This window comes from Dermacentor variabilis, chromosome 3 (assembly GCF_050947875.1).
Source record: "Dermacentor variabilis isolate Ectoservices chromosome 3, ASM5094787v1, whole genome shotgun sequence".
Taxonomy (NCBI): Eukaryota; Metazoa; Arthropoda; class Arachnida; order Ixodida; family Ixodidae; genus Dermacentor; species Dermacentor variabilis.
Window position 1 is genome coordinate 97,729,460 of NC_134570.1, and position 20,091 is coordinate 97,749,550.

The following is a 20,091-nucleotide window of genomic DNA, read 5'->3' on the forward strand; positions in this document are numbered from 1 at the left end:
CTGATGGACATGCGGTTTTCTCGTGCAAGCCAGTGGGAAGTACTTGGCGACATGCCTGTGGTGACCTCGCTCCAGCGTTTCTTCTGGATTTCCCAAGCCGAGATGCTTTTTTTGCATTTTTTGCAGATGCATCTTGCATTTTTGAAAAGGCTCCTTTTGGGGCCACCGAAGCGATGCCTCGGCGGAATTCGTATGTCACTTGCTGCCAGTGACCCTTCTTTGCAGTTGTTATAGCAGTGCCATTCTTGAATGCTGACAGCCGCAGCTTATTACACGAATGGAGCACACAGGAAGCAAGAGTTAGACAGTTAAGGGGGGACGCGGGTCTTGAAATCGCGAAATATGGTCAAAAATGGCAATTTTCAAAAATTGCGTTTTTGAAGTCTTTAATGTCCCAACTATGCCTCTACAAAATATTATGGCTCAATTCCTATTAGAAGTATAAAAAAAACGGCAATTTAGAAACGTCGGTGAGCCGAAATTGAACGCCAAGCGCGAAGGTTTGCCTCATTTTCAAGCTGCCGTAGCTCCGCGCGACGCGAACCGATCGGCGCCATCTTGGTCTCGTTTGAAAGCTGGTTTCCCGCTCTCCATTCTGGCGCCCCTCGGCACGCTGTAGACCCTCGTGCAGCGGAGCGAGCGGCACCCGTTCTCAAGCGGGAAATCGTCGCGAGACAGCCGCTGATTGGGTGAAACGGGCGTCTCCTCGAGGGCAGCCCTCTGATTGGCCCTGACGCATACTTCGCCTGCCGCGGCCCCGCGGCCGCGTTGTTCGACTCCTCCGCGTCGTCTGCTTTCGCCTGCATGCACGTCATTTTTCGCGTTCCTCTTTGTTTCCTAGTATTTTTCATTCTGCCTTTTTCTTTATCGTTCTTGTAGATATTTTGGCTATTGAGTCGCTTCTTTTAACCACGAATTTCTTGCTTTTGCGTGCCTGGTGTCTATGTTCCGCGTGTCACGATGGCGCGAGACGCGCGCTTGAAAGCAAGCACGCGAAAAGCAGTCAGCAAAAAGAGACGCGCATGGAATAAGAAGAGCGCGACATCGTCGAGAACTACAGCTTCGGTGATGCCGCAAGCTGCTGTGCCCTTGGTGGATGCGGCTGGACTGAGCTCGCCAACAACAGCTTCGCCGGAGGACGCGGCTGAACAAACCCCATCGACGCTAGCTTCGCCGGTGGACGCGGCTGGACAGTGCCGATCGGTGTCAACTTCGGTGTTACCGCAAGTCTCTGCAGTGCCGGTGGATGCGCCTGGACTAAGACCGTCGAAAATGCCAACTTTTGAGACGCTGCAAGTCGCTTCGGATTCCGTGTCGTCGGAAGCGGCCGAGCCGGCTGACCGAAGCCTAACGTCGACTTCGGCGTTTCTGCACGCCGCTTCGGTGCAGACGGACGCGGCCGAACCGAGCTCGCGTGCTCAACGCTTTGACAGTGTTTTTCACGGAGGCGGAGTGCGCGGGGCACGAAAAAATACGCAGACAACATTAAAACTTAACTGGCGAAGCAGTCCGCAAGTTCGAGCTAATGAAGGTCGGCACAGGAAGTGAAGACGACGATCGCGGCACAGAGTACATCATCGTTGATCTCTCTGTGCTAAAGAAGCTGTTTGCGTCCTCAAGCTGCAGCAAGTGTGGGTTGGCCACTCTCCAACTCGCAAAGTGCAGTGAGAGAGAGCAGTGAGAGAACCAGCAGAGCTGTTGCAGCACAGCTTGGTTACAGTCCTGGGAGCTACCTCATTCGTAGGAGCCTTGAAAAAGATCAGAGGCTCTGCAGGTCTTATAAAAGTCACACCAATGCTGAAAAGGTGAAGAAGAGGATGGCCAAGAAGCACAAGCCTGACAGAACCCAGGACTACTGCCCAGGAATTATGTGAATGTGTGGCAGATTCAAAGAAAATAGCAAGTGACTTTCTGAGCTTTTTTTTTTTTGTCAAGTGCCAATGCAATACAGAGGTTTTCACAATCTTTACATGAACAGATTTCGTTGAGTTTGGTGTTATTGTGTTCAGTAATGACTGGGCTGCATGCTAAAGCATTAAATTTTTCCATGTGATAGGTAAACAAAAGTGGTAGAGTAAGCAAAACTTTGAATGCAATTTTCTCAGCTTTGCTTTTTCGATCAAATGCCTTTGCCTTACAGAACTTTTCATAATGTTTGCATCAACTGATTTTATTGAATTAGGTATCATTTTTTTCAGTAAGACCTTGGCTACATCCTAAAGCTTTCCATTTTTCATTAAACCCAATAGACTAGCAATTATGTCAGATGTAAGCTAATTACTCCCACATTGTTTTTTTCTTCCTACTTTGTTATTCATTCATGACCTATATGATGACTTTTTGAAAATTTCTTTAGCTTTAGGATGTGCAGTGGGCCCTTGGAAATGACAGCTATTCTTTAAAACTAGTTTTTTTAATTAAGAAATTATCATAATGGCCCGTAAGAAAAGACCTATGTGGGATGAATTATTTTGCAATATCTTCATTTCTAGATGAGATATATAAAATCTGGATATATATTTGGGATCAGCATTTAAAGATACATCTGCATGCCAATTTTCAGAAATATATGTCAAGAAATAAAAAAAAAGTTTTCAAGACCCTCATCCCCCCTTAAACGAGTCAACACAATCGGAAGCCGGATGGAGGAAAGTGGTGGGGAAGTGGCCTTCCCGCCATTATAGTTTTCTTGGAACAGCTACGCCATCCCCCATTTTTTTTTTCCATGCAACCCAGTTATAACAATTATTGGTTATAACAATGGAATTTTCGTGGCACTTGAATATTGTTATAAGTGGGTTTCACTCTACTGTCATACTGCCATACTCTGTTCAATGCCTAGGCATTTTGCTTTATTTTATGGCAATCGATGATCTAGGGAGCAGCAGAGTGTAGGTCATCGACAGTTCATTGTCTTTCATTTTATATTCTTTGTGGTGCCCAGAGTGTGTTGTTAATAAGCCTGCTGCAGAGAGTGTGCTTGAAGTGGAAAGATCTGTGGTGAGTGCAAAGAGTGAGCCAAGATGGCTGGCTCTTCGATGTGTGCTGTGCTCCTGCACGCTGAGTGTTGGAGGCTGCATAATCTTAAGTTTCTGGTACATGGCAGTGAGAGGCAGCATGAAGCATTTGCTTCTCATTTCCTACACCCTTCACCACGTCAGCGTTCTGACGGCGAGCGTTTATGGTCATTGAGTGAGAGGTGTTCATGTTTGCCAGTGCGTGCATGACTCCATGCTTGTTCATTTAAACAGTATGGGAATATTTACTTCAATTTATGTGGCTGGTAAAACTACGAACCTTCGTGTATTTTTCTCTTTGCGATCACAATCAATGCTTCACTTTTGGGGAGATTGCTACTATTTTTGTTCTCAAGGAGAACAGATATCTACATCTCTTTACACTTTTGTTTTTAATTTGTGGGTGCCATCTGACGATGGCCACAGGCATTAAGTGCGATCACCCATGGCTTTCGAGATCTACGGTGCTACGCCAGATGCAATTCTTGGACACTGCGAGCCACAACTGTGAATTGCTCCCCGTGTGATTTGCACCGCATGCACTGGCATTCATAAAAGTGCAATTATGGCCCGACCTTCCTACGACAATTTGTTTATGAGTAATTACTGACAATATGCTATCTGCAAGGAATGTTCTGAGAATTGGAAATTTTTGCTGCTGTTACTTTTTCACTGCAAGTACAACTTAGTTATATCAAGGTCTGACAGTATATTTATAGCTTGGGTTGTGTTCCATAGTGATAATCTTTGGCAATGTTACATTCAGTGTGTGCCATTTGGGTCACACGGTGTGAATTGATATAAGGAAGGGGGGCTGCCCACACACTTGTTAGTGAATCTTTTATGTTGGGTACCTTAGTTATTCATCCCCACTGAAATGAAAGGCGCTCCTGCAAATTTTAATGCAATTAGTATTCCTCAGGATCTTCACCTATGTCTGTTAGTGCCTATCTAACCTCTTTCGCTCCAAGTTGCATGACTGGGTAGAGCATGAGGCTGCTGTGTCCAGGGAACCGGGTTCAAAACTAACCTCTCTTATGTGAACTGGGGTCACTGGCTATGGGGCACTGTCATGGTGCCACTCTTCGTTGAACATCTATAGTCAACTTGGCTCACTGGATGTCCTGCATATCATGAAAGTTTGAATCTCTCTCTTTCGCTGGGTGTGTGCCGCTAAATATGTGCTGCCCTTCAATGACAAAAAAAATTATTCGGAAAATTCTTTAAAATGTTTATGGGGCTCGGCAGAATCGAACACACTTCATATGTATATACTGCCTGTCTTATTTGAATATATATTCACCCGTGCACCATGTGCGGGATTTGCGATGGTGCCGCTACATGGCGCAGAGCATTCAGAGGGAAGTGCGTGAGGAGCCCAACTGCACGCCCCATAAGTGACACGTTTCAGTGACGGCAACGGGGTGTGTCTCTACTACTTTTGTTCCATGCTAATCGCATTACCATCAACATTCATCGTGAGAAAGGTTTTGCCAGAATTCTTTACGAGTTGTGGATGCTCTGGTGAAAGGAGGTGTTAAAAAAAATTCTTGGTGTGGAGATGATGTCCCTGTTGTCAAGCCAGACCACTTCCATCTTACTGAGGGTACGACAAAAAGTTTAAGCATTAGTAGCCCATACACCTGAGAATTTATATAATGAAGATGGATGAAATTCATTATCTGATTTAACGAAGGAAGTCTAAAATGTTTCTCCCCAATATCGGTGTGTAATGAATATATGCTCACACTAATAATGAATACCACATCTAATGAAGGCATTTCCTATGCTGGGTGCGGCTAGGCAGTCATGCGTTATCATATCAAGGTTTTAAAGGTAACCTTGTGGGCTATGTATAGTAGCTTCTCAACCAAACCAGGCATGCATGTCATCTGTGGTGACAGCGGAGTGACACAAAGACACCTTTTCTCTAGTTCGAATGGTCGTAGCAGATGCTGGAACTGTTGTATAGTGTATGTTGCACTGAAACATATTCTGGTTTAATCCGATGAGAGGACACATGCGCTGTGTCTATAAATACTACCAAACAATACCAGCTGCCGAATGTTGTGACTGAATATTTCATTGCGAGTGATCTTGTTCAGCTGAAAAAAGTCTGGCCATCTGAGGGACGCAGGGTGCTCCGGTACACCGTGTCCTCTGTGGAACAGATGAAAGTTATTGCATTTTTGCTTCAATTTTATGTTTGATCATGTACAATCGATGACGTAAATTATTTAAAGTGCATTCACAAGAAATTCAGATTTACGAATAGTGGCTATTTGATTCCTTATTTGAAAGTTTCAAACCTTCACACACTCCTAATGGTAAGAAGAAACTGGGCACCCCTGTGCTGGTGTTGACTACTGGCACAAACTCTTAGCACTTGATTCCGCAGTTAGTTGGTTACTATTGCTCATGTTTAAGTGTACAAGCTTCTTTTTTTTTTTTTTTTTTCCAGGCTACTGCTATGTGGAGTTCTTTGACCTTGACTCCCTGAAAGAGGCTTTGGAGTTTGACTCAGCTGTGAGTAAACTTCCTACCTGATAACCCTCTTCAGGTCTGCAAAAAGTTTGCAGAATACAGTTGACTTATATTAATTTCACCGTCACGAGACCAACAGAATTGAATTATCCAGCTGGTCAAATTACAAGAGGCAGAAACAAAATGTTCCAACACTGCAGCTTTATTTAGTAGTATTTACCTGGCCCTCATGCATCAATGAATGTAACGTTTGCCCACTTTCTTTTGGTTCAACGCAGAAAACAATGTGCAACCAAATCCATTGTGAACATGATTTTGTAACAAGAAAAATATATCATGCCCTTGATTCTACCACCGAAAAACAAAAACAAAAAAAACATGAAACCTGCAGAGTTTACCTTTACAGATTAGAAATTCATTTCCATCGCTGTCACTCCCACACAGATCTTTATAGCTACGAACCACGAAACACCATACTGCAAGCAGTCCGCTGCATTTGACATTCTGCATTTCTTGAATGGCTGCACAAATGTCGCAAACTGGATGGGGGCCACTGCCTAGACCGGCCACTTTGCCAGGTCGCTGTGTGACACAACACTCCGGCGCACCGAAAAACATGCAATGTGGCGCCGCTGCCCCTGGTTTAGCATGGAAAAAGCTTTTCTTTGCATATGTGAAAAATACTACTGTAGTGGAAACTTGCTCTGTTGTCAGCTTTTTTTTTATGACAGTGGCAATAAACACTGGCTGGGACAGTAGGTTATTGCTAGTGGTGTGAACGCTTCTTCGGTTTCGTGTCCTTTTCTTTTTCCAGACCAGTTTTCTCAGAAATAAAGAACAGGGTGTGTGTTAGGAGCAAGTAAATATGTCATTCATTGTGAGCAGGCATTTTTTAACTTGAAACCCTGGCAAGGGGAAAACAACATTCCTGGTGGAGCATAGTGTGTCTTTGCTGAATTCATTGTCCCTGAATGCTGCCAAGATCGACGAGTGGGCTTACCATTGATGTCAGGCATGTGCGTGCCCACCAGTCAAGTTTGAATTATGAGGTCATCTTGCGAGGGCCAATTTCAGGGTTTAAAAAAAGAAATGCTCATAGAAATGTATAGGTGCAGGCCACAACCTTTGCATGAGATTGAATACTGAAAAATTGACTTAATGGAAGCCTAGAGTATACTGTATAGTAATGCCCAGTTCGGGTACTCTAGGTATCTGTATAAATAAATAAACAAGATACCTGACTCTGCTGTAGTATTGAACAAAAATACTGTGGTTCTTGACTTTGCTTGTATTGACAGCGTAACCTTTTGAGGGTCGATTTCTTTCGCCATATGCGACTGCCCAGGGTCGATTTTTTTTTGTTGCAAATTACAATTCTTCTTAGGGACTTACTATGAAAAAAATTTGCCGTAATTTTTTAGGGTGACCGTGAAGTGAGAAAAAAAATATTTTGCATTGGTATATATGTACTCTTCATTCATGAATAACAACAATAAAAAATGAAATAAACTTATAAGAAATAAAAATTTTAAATGCATTTTTATACACATAGTTCAAGGCTTTGAACATGCGCACACGAGAATGTTTCGCAACTCTCACCTGTGGCTGCTCTTAAACTAATATTTACATCCATAGCGTAATCGCACTGCGTAGGTGCCCGCACTCAAGAAAACTGTGCGGTTGTGTGCCCGTCAGAAAAGCAAAACGTGTGACAAACTTCAGCTGATCTTCATCTTATCGCCAACCAGAGGCAATTAATTTTCGTGAGTGTTAAAAAAAAAAAAATCAACGGAAACACGTGCACGGCGGCGTCCTTCCTATGCGTACCCTTGTGAGCACTAAATGAGTGAGAAAGAAGCGGTAGCCTTTTGAGTGATTAGTTATGAGATAGCCATCAGTTTTGCAAGTGCAAGAAGCCGAAACCTCCGCCAGCCCGCGTGCGCGCCAATGCGCGAGTGGTAGTATATAGTCGCGCCGGTGCAAACTAGCTCTAAAACAAGCCATGCAACGAAAATCGAGAGAGGGAGGCGGGTGAAAAAAATCCCTGTATTTCCACATAGTGGCAGCACATGATAGAAAAGAAAAAGTTAGGAAATTGGTGCACTTTTTAAACGTACAGATGGCGCCGTAAATATACGGCATCGACCATTTTTGGTCTTGTTCGCAGCGCCGTATATTTATGTCATTGACCCTCAAAGGGTTCAAATGAATGTGTTTGTGCAAAATAAGGTGTTAATGCATGGGGGCATCAGTTCATAGATGTGGCTGTTAAGGGTGACAAAAAGAATGAGGTTTCAAGTGCTGCTTTCTTACAGTTTGGCAATTTTGGACTTCCTAGCTTTTATGTAATAATCTCTTCTGCATCCTAGAAAAAGCCAGTGAAAGGTGTAACCCGCTTGCGTGCTGCAATTGCAGCACTCTCAAACGTGCAGCGTACGATCAAGCAGCACATTTCGGCTGGTGTGCTACTGTTTAACACTTTCCTGTCCGCGCCTATGCCCATCGACAGTATGTTGTCGATGGTTTCAACGTCGATTTTCTCCCGTTCGGAGCGCTTATGGACAGCTAACGCCATCCAGCGCATAAAAGGATAACTATTTTTCAAGTTTCGCTTCTGTGTTTCCTTTTTTGGCCGCGGGAGGGATTTTTAAAACGCCTTTTAATCGTGCTTGACGAGCACGCGTAGTTTCGGATATGGCGTCGACGTCTCGCGCAGCTGCTCCTCGGAAACGGCGAGTTTCGACCGATTCCGATGAGTCTGCATCAGAATTTTGTGATGATGGTAGCAGCGGAGACTCGGGAGATGATTTTGACTCATCCGACTTCAGCACGGACGGTGAAAGTGCGTCAAGTAGCCCCGGAACGTCGACAGGTATCCGCCGGTAAGTTCCGTTTTCCACTCCGAGCCATTTTATCGCGGCCGCGATCAGATCTAAAGACATGCGGCGTGTTCTAAAGGCAACGACTCTTATCTGCAGGGTGTCAACGTCGTTTGGACACGACCACTTGTCGGCGGCGGCACAAAGAGTGGCGTTTTGCGCGAGAAGACGGCCGGGAGTTGACCTCGGCACTGCGCTCCGTAGTTCCGCGCGGCGCTTCGCAAGAGCCGTCGACTTCTTCGCGCTGTTCTTCACGGCGGAAATAATCACTGAAATATGCAACATGACAAATAAATATGCGTGGATGCATATTTTGGAGAAGCAATCGTACAGTGAGAGAGACGGCTCTTGGAAAGAGGTGACTCCCGATGAGATGAAGAAGTTTCTCGGACTTCTCATTTACATGGGCATTGTACAAGTGCCGCGCTTGCACTGCTACTGGAACACGCGGAAATTATTTTCTGGTCTCCTTCCACCTTCGGTAATGCCAAGAAATCGATTCAAAGCGTTGCTTGCATTCCTGAGTGTGTCCGACCCTGAGAAGACAACTGCCGCATCCCATGGCAAGCTGCATCGCGTAGCTTCGCTGCTGAAGCACATCAACGCCTCATCTGCCCAATTCTTCCAACCTGATCGGAGCCTCTCCGTTGACGAGAGGATGGTAAAGTCAAAAGGCAGATCCGGAATTAGACAGTACATGCGGGACAAAGTTATAAAATGGGGGTATAAATTGTGGGTTTTGGCGGACTCCAAATCTGGTTACACTGTTCAGTTCAGTGTATACACAGGAAAGCGTGAAGCACCAAGCGCACGTGGGCTGGCATTCGATGTTGTGACGCGACTCGCAGAGGACTACCTAGATCAAGGCTACATCATTTATTTAGACAACTTTTACACGTCGACATCCTTGTTTGTACACTTGTTGGAGCGCAAGACGCTTGCTTGTGGCACAACGCGCAAGGATCGTCGGGGCTTTCCAGCCGAGCTCAAGGACACCCAATGGGCAAAAAAAGCTAAGAGAGGAGATGTTCGCTGGCTACGGGACCAGGACGTTCTATATTTACAATGGAAGGACAAGCGTGTTGTTCACATGATGTCGACAGCCCACACAGCCAACAAATTCGTACTTGCCAAGCGCAGAAGGAAAGTCAACAATAGGTGGGAAGAAATATCGGTGAAAAAGCCAATGCTGATTGACAAGTACAATGTGGGCATGCTCGGCGTCGATAAATCGGACCAGCTGATTGGGACATACAGTGTTCTGATGAAGTGCGTGCGCTGGTGGAAAACGCTGTTTTTCCACAGTATAGATATTGCTGTTGTCAACAGCTTTATTCTATTTGATGAGCACCGTCGGCAGCATCCCGAAGTGCCTGAATTGTCAAGAGGTTCGCGTTTTGATCAGTTCGCGTTCAGGCTAGAGCTGGTGGAGCAGCTCATAGGACTTGATGAGCAACAACATCCAGACCCCAAGGCTCCTCCTGCTGTTCCCGCTACATGTGCCCCTAAGGATCAACAGCACAAGCCCCAGAAGCTGCAAAGATACAGGAACTGCAAATTGTGCTATCAAGAACGGAAAGTGGAACAAAAAACGAACGTTTTCTGCGAGACGTGCGCCGCAAACTTGTGCTTCACCACAGCACGCAACTGCTTTGTGCGGTGGCACGATAGCCACTAGGGATGACATTTTCCTTTGTAAAAAAATCTCTTGTACAGATAGGAATTTTATATTTGCATGAATGTTGTATACGGCCTGTCCCTTCAAAATGTATATTTTGAATTTTTTTTATGTTGTCTTGGTGCAAAGCAGCATCGACGTTATCGCGGAGTTTTCTCGTTTTTGTTAAAAATTTTTTATTAGGTGATTTTTTTCAATTAATTGGTAATAAGTGTTTGTTTTCAAACAACACCATTAAAAAGCGTATTCCCTCTTCTACAAATTGATACTAAACATTTTAATATCAAACATTTGGTGTAGCAGCAAAAAAATGTTTACTAGACCACCCGAAAAGTGCTTATTTTCCCACGGACAGGAAAGTGTTAAAAAGTGACAGGGCAGTAAATTGGTATTGTGATGTATGCCAGTGATGCGCTTCACTCGCGTGCTTCATGATAGCGATAAACAGACCAGGCAGCAAACTGAAGCTACGTGCACTGTTTATTAATACGCAACATGTCTGAGAGCGCTGCAATTGGGGTGAGTAAGTGTGTGTGTCATGTGCCTTTCCTTTTTTATATTGTGGGCTTTCTTTAGGGTGTAAAAAAAAAAATTATTGCGGGTCAAGTAGGAAGCTATAAGCTGCTGAAGTAAATGTTTTCTACAGCACTCTACAGATTTCCGATTCGAAGTTTTGCCTTTAATACTTGTGAAGTTAATTAATATTAATTTATTATGCAGTTAAAGGAGAATACAAACAATTGTGTGACTTGCTCCGTACAGTAGCCCACAGTATGCATTTGGTTGCATTCTCCTAGCATGCTTCGGCATATTTTTTAAAAAACCTTGGCTAAATTTAGCTGGGAAACCCTGTGTATTGGTAACAGTCGTGGCAAAATTTTAATAACAGTATCGACTGTGTACAAAACACCTTGGCCCATGTGTGCAGGATCTTCAGGGCCGATCTCTGCGAGTGGACATCGCTGAGGGTCGGCGGAGCGACCGTGGCGGAGGATTTGGCAACAGGCGAGGTGGACCAGGCGGAGGAGGAGGTATGCATACAACCATACCATGTACTATGCAGTAATTGATTATATGAAAAACCTGCAAGTGTGCTTCACCACACATCTCCTTTGACTTGGAACTTGCTCAATTGTTTCATCATCGTTCAGTTCAGCACACGACGACACCGCACTGTTGACATCTGCGAGGTCTTCAAATGGGATGGTGGCAGGAAACGGCACACCGCAGCCTAACATGTCATCAATGATGTTGTCATTTGAGCTCATTGAGGTAGGCGCTAGTTCAGGCTCTTCATTTGTGAGTCAGGCTCATTCGGACTGCGATCCAAGACTCATTTGGAGTTGAACTGCAAGGGCACTGTTTGCGCAATTTGACGCGGACTGTCGATAACTTCACGAGAAAGACTTCTTGGAGCCAGCAGAGCACTGTCTGAAACTCGAACTAAACAAACAAGTACAGAATGGCGGAATGCTGTCCAGAAGGCAAATTCAACAAACAAGAGCGGGCCATGTGCGATGGTGCTGGAGTAGGATGTGATGATTGCAATGTTGACATGACCTCACAATTCAGGCAAAGCCTCAAGACTGGCATTTGCAACGAAGGGTCTTTTCGATTCACCTGCATCACTGTGAACCAGTTCATGGCAGTTCACGGGAAGTTCAGAAATTGTGCAGCTGGATCCCTAAGGTGCAGGCCCAGCGAGACACTCTAAATGAATGCAAAGGCGCAGACACGGTGCACGTGTTATGTCAGACTAATGTGCATGGAGAGGTCCTGAACTGCATGTATGATCGGGCGTAAATTCTGGGGTGTAAATAAACACCACATTTGCGTAGACACATCAGATGTGCTTAAGCGGGGTTTTAACTGTGCTCGGGCCCATATGCTGCATCGTCTGCTGCGCCGCTGCTTCGCACCAATTCGCCTGCACCAAGTCGGCACCGACAGTCGAGTGAGTGCAGCAAAATTATGAACCAAACCTGAACCTTTTCTGCACCTTTTGAAATGAACATCGGGGTTCAACGGGCACCATTGCTGCACCGCTGAAACGAATGGCAGGGTGCAGCACCTTGTGAACTGGTTCTGGTGGTGCTGGCGAATCGAACATATCCGAAATCTCCGAGGAGTAGGGCAGCAACCAAAACAAGGCCTCGGGGACTACCATCTAGTTTGTAATCTCTGAGGCGATACTTGATATCTCGAATCTCTGAGGCCATCCTTGATGTTTTGTCAAGGTTGCCAGAGGCGATAATGGCGGCAGAGTCGGGGTGCGTTACAGCCTTGGACGGAGCCTGGATTATCAAACGTGGAGCTGGTGTCTGTCCAAAATATCGGTTGTCTTTATACAATATGTCTATAGGGACATTGGTGGTGCTCCGAAGCTGTCCAAATTACCGAGCATGTTGGGATTATTGGTGTCTGGTTTATTGGTCTGCAACTGTACTGTATTGTTGACTTGTGCCCGACATACTTAGGATAGGGTATAGTGATGCATAACTTTCCCTGTGATAAGCATGCAGCACATAGTGCAGTTTTGCACTCCATTTGTAGTACGACCATTTACGCCAACAGCTGCACTCAACAGGTTTCGACAGCATGCAGCGTTGGACCGCACGCCAAATGCTCGACCAACAGCTTGGATTTGGTTGCACCAGGTTGCACAACTGCTGTGTCGCCACTGACAGCACTGCTAGCATGCACACGTGGCCACATGGTAGGCCTGGTGGGGCGGGGTTGGCGAGCAACTTCCTCATTGTTCCGATCGTCCCAGTGCTCTTCGTTTCTCTCTGGTCAAGACGCTGGCCTCTTTCGCTGCTGATGGCTGCACAAAAATTCTCTTCACATTGAATTTACTCATTATGACCTCCCGAGGCACCCCTGCCTTCATGGCTTTCAATATTTCTACTTTCTCTACCAAATCCTTTGCCTCATACTTCGCCCGCTTCGGTGGGGCACGAGAGTACATGGTGGCGTGGCTTGCGCGGCGCGGCAACGAAGCGACAGGTGCATGCACGATGTCAAGAAAAAAACAAAGTATAAACGGAAAAAAGAAAAGCGTGAACAAATTTTAGCAAACACACATAAAAAAAGTCCCGCCGTCCTCGCAAACCGATAAACACAATAAAAATGACAACCAAAAAAAAAAAGCTGCAAAACTCTGCAACCACACAACTGCATAAGCAAAAGACAACGTCGGAAATGGCGGACAGCAATACAAAGAAAAAAACATACCATAGACCGATAACTGCCGTGCCGATAACCATGGCGATGCAGAGGTACAGTCGCCGACCGTTTATTCGGGGACTGCAGAAATGTCCGAATAAACAGGTGTCCGAAAAAGCAGATTAAGAAGAGAAAAAAATGAAATCCTTTATTTCCACGCGCTTATTCGGGCTCGGCAGTAGGCTAGAAGAAATCGTGAATGCGCCGTTGCACGCTGTCCCGTTTACGCGCAGTCAGATAAGCCTGAATCTCGGAGAGGGTCGTACGGTCACTATAGGTGGCTGAAAGCACAGTCACTGTTTGTGCACGCTCCGCCTGCGACGGCAGCGTAGCACATTGTGCGTCATCTTCCGACTCGGAGTCATCGTCCGGCGGTGCAGCAGAAACCTGACGAATGATCTTGCCGTCGTCGAGTTCTGCGCATGTCAGTACAGCAGTGTCAGCACCTGTGAAACTGTCAAATGAGACGGTGTCCAGAATCGCAATGCAACTACTGCGCAGGTCTCGGCAGAACATTTTCCGCGTCAGTAGGGTGCACATCGGAAGGTGGCAAATCTTAGGCCTCCCGGCACCCGCTTGCCGGCATTCCCCAGTGAAGTCTGCGCGGGCACTGTCGGCGCCATTAGACACTTGACGCGATGTTTCCGTACGCCGCGTTGGATCACCGAAGCCTCGACACAGCACACAAAGCAAACACCACCGTGCCGACACCAGTCGCACAAACGAAAAACGTAGCTCGCAGCGTCGTGCGCGAAGAAACAAATCAGCTGCTGGATTGTCTTGACATGGCTTACTAAGCTGAAACCGGAACTCCTGTAGAGCCACTATCGAACCAGGCAGAAACGATGATGATGAGCGAGGATTTCCAGTAGCGCCACTTCGTGGGGCAGCAAGGAGGCTCTGTTCAAAACAAAAATGGCGTTCAGCAAGTCGAACTATGCGCCGGTCATAGTCGGTGCATGATGCTCTCGATCGAGTTGGCTCAAGGAGTGTCCGAAAAAACCGATGAGAGGTTGCAACGTGTCCAAACTTTCGGCAGTTGTTATACATTATGGTCTATGGGGGGAATGGCGGTGCCGCGAAGCTGACCGAATAATCGGGCATGTCCGAATTTTTGTAGTCCGGAAAATCGGTCAGCGACTGTACTGATACTCCCCGCAAGCGCCGCCGTTCTGAGGGTGCCGCTGCGAATGGAACAGCGGTGCTTCCATCAACTATCGACCCCCCCCCATGAGTGTCGTGTGCACTGTAAAACTCTCAAAAATGTTGAAAAACCATTCTGGAAAGTGAACAAACATGCGGGATAGCGAAAAGCTACGGGTAGGGCCATAGAGCAAACATAAAATTGTAACTACGTTGTAGCTTCCGTTGGTCTCGCTTTTTTGGCGGTGCCATGTTTTGGTTTCGATTGTAAGTCGACCCCCTCACTTCAGATTTTCAAATTTAAAAAAGTGTACTGACAAAAAGTAGACTTACAGTCGTGTAAATATGGTAGTCTGTTAAACATGCAATTTGTTGCATTAATAATACTGCCAGACCAAACTTTGTGAGAAAAACAGTCTTTTATATCCAAAACTTTGTTGCATGCAGATCTGTTGTAACGAGCGTGGACTGCATTTGTAACAGTCTCTGAGAATAAGTTTGTTTTCTACCTAATAAGCACTGATAATTTTTCAAAAAGTGTTATGCATTAGTCTAGCTCAATTTAGTATATTTGTTTTGAGTGTGACTATAAGGAGAGCCTGCCCTGCTTGCAGTTGTTTCTGTGCTGCATCAATTGTGGTTTTTATGTGGCTGCAGGTTTTGACCGGGGTGGTGGCCGAGGGGGTGGACCAAGGGACGGTGGGCCCCCTCGATACGGAGATAGAGGAGGCCGGCCAGGAGACCGTGGGGGCTTCCATGGAGGCTTCTCGGACCGCTCCAGCGACCGTGACTTTGAGAGGTGCTTGTGTGGTCTGTCAAACGGCACCGCGAGTCAAGGGCAAACGCTAGAGCAAGGCGACAGTATGACTGGAGAGCAGTCGCTCGTCTTGTCGTCTTGTTGGTTTTTGATTTGCGACGAGGCCAGTGCAACACGCCTCATTTCTTGTTCTTCTCAGCTGCATGTTGTTGTGGATGTTTGCTTTTTGCTTGTGATAACATGGTGACAACTGTCTGCTACTGCGTTGAAAACTAGCGATAGTTATGCTGTGCCCATGGGGCAATGCACTGCAGTACTATCTCTGGGCGGTGCAGAAATTTGTATGATCCAAAATTCGTATTTCCCAAAAATGTAAAAAAAAAAAGAGGAAATTAAGAGGGGCTGCCACGATGAAATGCTCGGCTTGCTTAAAATTTATGATTTCTTAATTCTTTCCCACAATCCTAAGGCCTGCTCCCTTTGATGCCGCGCTCGGGTCGTTGTTACCCCTTGCTCCGTTCGCCTCAACATGAGCTTGCGCGCTGCTCATCGCCTTGCGCTAATTTTTAGATTATTTGCTCAGCTTTTCTTTTTTTTCGCTAGTTCTTCGCTGCACGCGATGCCGGCAAAGCCCAAGACAGTGCAGATGTTCGGTGCACGGGAGCGCGATATGCGTCTTGTACGAGCATCGAACTTCCGATCTTCCGCAGCGAGTGCCGACTGCGTAGACGCTTTTCAGCGGCGGTACTGTGCTTTCGGCTGTCGCCAGTCAAAAATCCGACACACTGAGTGTGCCTGGAGCCGCAAGAGCTAATTAGAAGCTCCGCCGGAGCTTTCTAATAAAAAAGCACATGTGTTCAACTTTAAGGCCTGTTTTCTCGGAATGAATTTTTTCGCTAGTAGTGGTGCTAGGGAAGGCGATATCTCAAGAACCGCTCTTCAGATCGCATAGGCAAACTTTCCGCCCTGTTTCAGCATTGTTCCTTTAAAGGGGGCATGACACGGTCACCTAACAATTTGTGGTTTCCCGTGAGAAATTGTAGCAAAGGGTTTATTATGGCTATACACGCATAAAAACTGGGCAGTAAAAGCACATTTCTGTCGAAAATATGAGCTAGGACTCGCTGACTCTAAGCCCCACCCTACGGCACCCACCGCCATATTGCCAAGCCATGCGTGATTTCATGCGTTGCATGGAACCGAGCCATCATCTACTACAAAATCGGCCACTGGGCCATGTGAGGTCGGGGCATAGCTGCCGTTTCTTGCCGTATTTGCTCCAGATGTCACGTGCCATGACTTCGACACTGCCAACTTCACGTGATGAAGCTAGCGAGGAATCTTTGAGCAGCACATGAAGTGATGGCGTAGTATACGCTGTGCATTTTGACTTCGACCTCATCGCCACCAGTTCAAGTGACGAAACACGGCCTCCGAGATTTGCACGCGCCGGTTGGTTTGTGCAAATCTCGGAGGCCATGGACGAAGACTGTGTAGTAAACGGGGTCAACATAAATGCTGACATTGATGTTGCACTAAATGCTGCTGATGCCTTTCCACACTCTTGATATTTCATGCGTTGAGCACTGCTTAGTCATCCGTTCACTGGAGGCAAAGTCTGGTGCTACTTCGCATAATGCAAATTGTTACACGCGTAGATTGTTTGCTGGCATGCATTTCTCTAGGATCCATACTCCGCAAAACTACGATGTTGTTAAGCTGCCGCGTGTTCCCACCAGTTTCTGTTTCCCGCTGTAGTTACATGCGTCATATGTAAACAAATGCCCATGCACGTCTCCGCGGCCTAAGGATTTGGAGCGATGTATGCTTTGGCTAAACTGTCACTCGAACTTGCTTTATTGCACCCGATATCCTTAAAACAAATAGCAAGGCTAACGTTTGGCCAAGGCGCTGCCTGTCGAATGAGTTGGTGTGCGAACACAGTCGGCATCGTGTCTTGCCGCAGCTTCATCTTTTCTCACGGGTATCCCAAACTCGAAGAGCAGGCACAAATCGTCGTTGTAGCTGCCTGGCGTGAAGTGTTCTGAGAACAAAACAAAAGCGTCAGGTAATTGCTAGTCCTTCCTGCCCACATTTAATCTTCCCAGCCTTAAGTTTGACCAGCTCCCTGGGGAAACTGAAGTACGATATGGAGCAGTCCTTGCTCCATTTGCTCAGCACCCAACAGAGCTACATAGGCGCTGCGATAGCATCGTTTCAGCCACTACAAGTTGAACAATTCAAATAGTAAACTGAACAAAGCAGAAGTTTCCTGCATGCGCGCACAACTGACACACCGATTCTCCATGTATACAAGATACAAGCTTGCTCGGCAGGCATGCAGCCTGGGACGTCATGGCTCGAGAGTGTGCCAGTGTTGGCCCCCCTGTTATGCCGTTCGAGTGTAATATAAAAAATTCAATGACAAATAACGTGCTGGCTCAAATGTGCTAAAATTTTGCTAACATGTTCTTGAATGCACAAACATTATCTCTCACAATACAGATTATGTGCGAAAATTGGGTGTCATGCCCCTTTTAAGAACTACTTAACCATGCAAATGTCATTATTCTACATGGGAAATGCCATCCAGAAGGCAAAATTTTGGTTGTTATTTCCGATGTGTGGTGAATAAGGTATTGTTATACAGTTGCCGACTGATTTTCCGGACTCCAAAAATTCGGACATGCTCGATTATTCGGTCAGCTTCGCGCCACCGCCATTCTCGCCATAGACCACAATGTATAACAACTGCCGAAAGTTCGGACACCTTGCAACCTCTCATCTGATTTTTCGGACACTCCTTGAGCCAACTCGATCGAGAGCACCATGCACCGACTCTGACCGGTGCGTGGTTCGACTTAATGAAAGCCATTTTTGTTTTGAACGGAGCCTCCTTGATGCCCCACGAAATGGTGCTACTGCAAATCCCCGCTCATCATCATCGTTTCTGCCCGGTTCGATAGAGTGGCTCTACAGCAGTTCCGGTTTCAGCTTAGCAAGCCATGTCAAGACAATCCAGCAGCTGATTTGTTTCTTCGCGCACGACGCTGCGAGTAGGCCATGTTTTTCATTTGTGCGACTGGTGTCGGCACAGTGGTGTTTGCTTTGTGTGGTGTGTCGAGGTTCCGGCGATCCAACGCGGCATACAAAAACATTGTGTCAAGTGTCTGATGACATCGACAGTGCCCGCGCAGACTGCGCTGGGGAATGCCGGCAAGCGGGTGCCGGGAGGCCTAAGATGTGTCGCCTTCCGATGTGCTCCCTACTGATGCGGAAAATGTTCTGCTGAGACCTGCGCAGTGGTTGCAGTGCGATTCCGGACGCCGTCTCATTTGACAGTTTCACAGGTGCTGACACTGCTGTACTGATATGCGTAGAACTCGACGACGGCGAGATCGTTCGTCATTCTGCTGCACCGCTGGACGATGACTCTCGAGTAGGAAGATGACGCACCATGTGCTACGCTGCCGTCGCACGCGGAGCGTGTACAAGCAGTGACTGTGCTTTCAGCCGCCTATAGACCGTTTCATCGGGCGAGGAGGATAGGGCACGCGGAGAGCCTTTCCTCCTCTCTGGCTTGGGCGATCCGGCGCGGCGCTGCTTGAAAGTATTGCTGTCACGTGCTGCGGAACGATTTCGAGATGTTTTACATGGTACTTTGTGAAATTTACGCCATGTTCGTTCATATAAGGTCGTCAAGGAAGCCTTTCGGTGCATCGGTAACTACTGTAGGCAGAAATATGTCTTGGGGGCGCAAAAATGTGACGCGCATAATCAGCCGCGGTGTACGCGCATTGTCAGTCGCGGTGCGTGTATGTGTTGTTTACTATTTTGCTTATATCGATTTTAATTCAACAAAGAAAACCGGCGTCTCTGTACTACCAGCATTAAGTGGTAAATCAGCTCACTGTCTGATCGATTGGCGTAGGGAGTAAAACATAAAACATAAGAGCGCATGCTCGTGCACGGCCAACCTAAGCCAACCACGAAACATCTGAGCGGCAGGCGCTATCAAATATTTCTGATACACTGGCATCGTTCTCACGCATTTCAAGTCTAGTATGCTTGAAATTATCGTATGTCTACGCTAGCCTTGCTGCATGAGGCCCATGGCGCTGCTCAACACAGCGATCACTGCGGTTGGTGAGCCGGCACGATACATATATAAGCTGTGTGCTTTGGCATTGCCTTTTTGGCCTGTATACAGCCATAATATATGAGAGGGTTCGCATAAAAAAAATGCGATGGCTATTTTTGAGAGCAAGATTTCCATTATACGTGTGAGTGCATCGTACAGAACTGAACGAACACAACCGAAAAAAAAATTCGGTTATCCTCTTTCTCTAAAAAGCAAGAGAAAACGGGCTAACGCCGCACAACGTTTATACATATATAACCGCTGATGCCGTATGCTTGGACCATGTGCTATAAGAACAAAAATATCTCTAATCCAGCACCTACTACTGCTTAGGACGCTCGCGCAGTTCGTAAACGGTCGCTTTGCTGGACAAGCTTAATTCAGACTGCAAGGTATGCTGCCATTACTAGCCAAAACTTTTATTCATGGGTGCAAACCTAATCCATCCAACCTAGTAGTCACGCAATGTAACCTGCAGCGAACAGTTTGAACGCTTGTCAAAGTATAACAGCATAGCCCCTATCGTAGCAGAACGCTACCCACGCTGTTAGGATCGTCGCGTATGTTTCATGGCTCCTAAACCGCAGCTTAGAAATAGAGGATAATACTGCAATAAGGTCACATTAGTGATTGGAACATTCAGAAATACACAATTGATCTCCGAGGCTGATTGTAGGCTCAAATATGCGCGCACACATCGCGCTGCGTGTTCCGTCCACCTCAACGCCAGCAGAAATTCCAGCCATGATGCCTTAAACCACTTCAGC

At 46.4% G+C, this 20,091-nt stretch overlaps 1 protein-coding gene across 1 annotated transcript in view; it reads left to right on the forward strand.

The window, feature by feature from the left end:
* The window catches only part of LOC142576081 (eukaryotic translation initiation factor 4H-like), a 39,420-nt gene that overhangs the window by 9,066 nt on the left and 10,263 nt on the right, over positions 1-20,091 (forward strand). Inside the window, exons 4-6 of the mRNA XM_075686019.1 lie at positions 5,479-5,543; positions 10,987-11,089; positions 15,084-15,225. Of these exons, the coding sequence (XP_075542134.1) occupies positions 5,479-5,543; positions 10,987-11,089; positions 15,084-15,225 (310 nt within the window). The remainder of the gene's footprint in view (positions 1-5,478; positions 5,544-10,986; positions 11,090-15,083; positions 15,226-20,091) is intronic.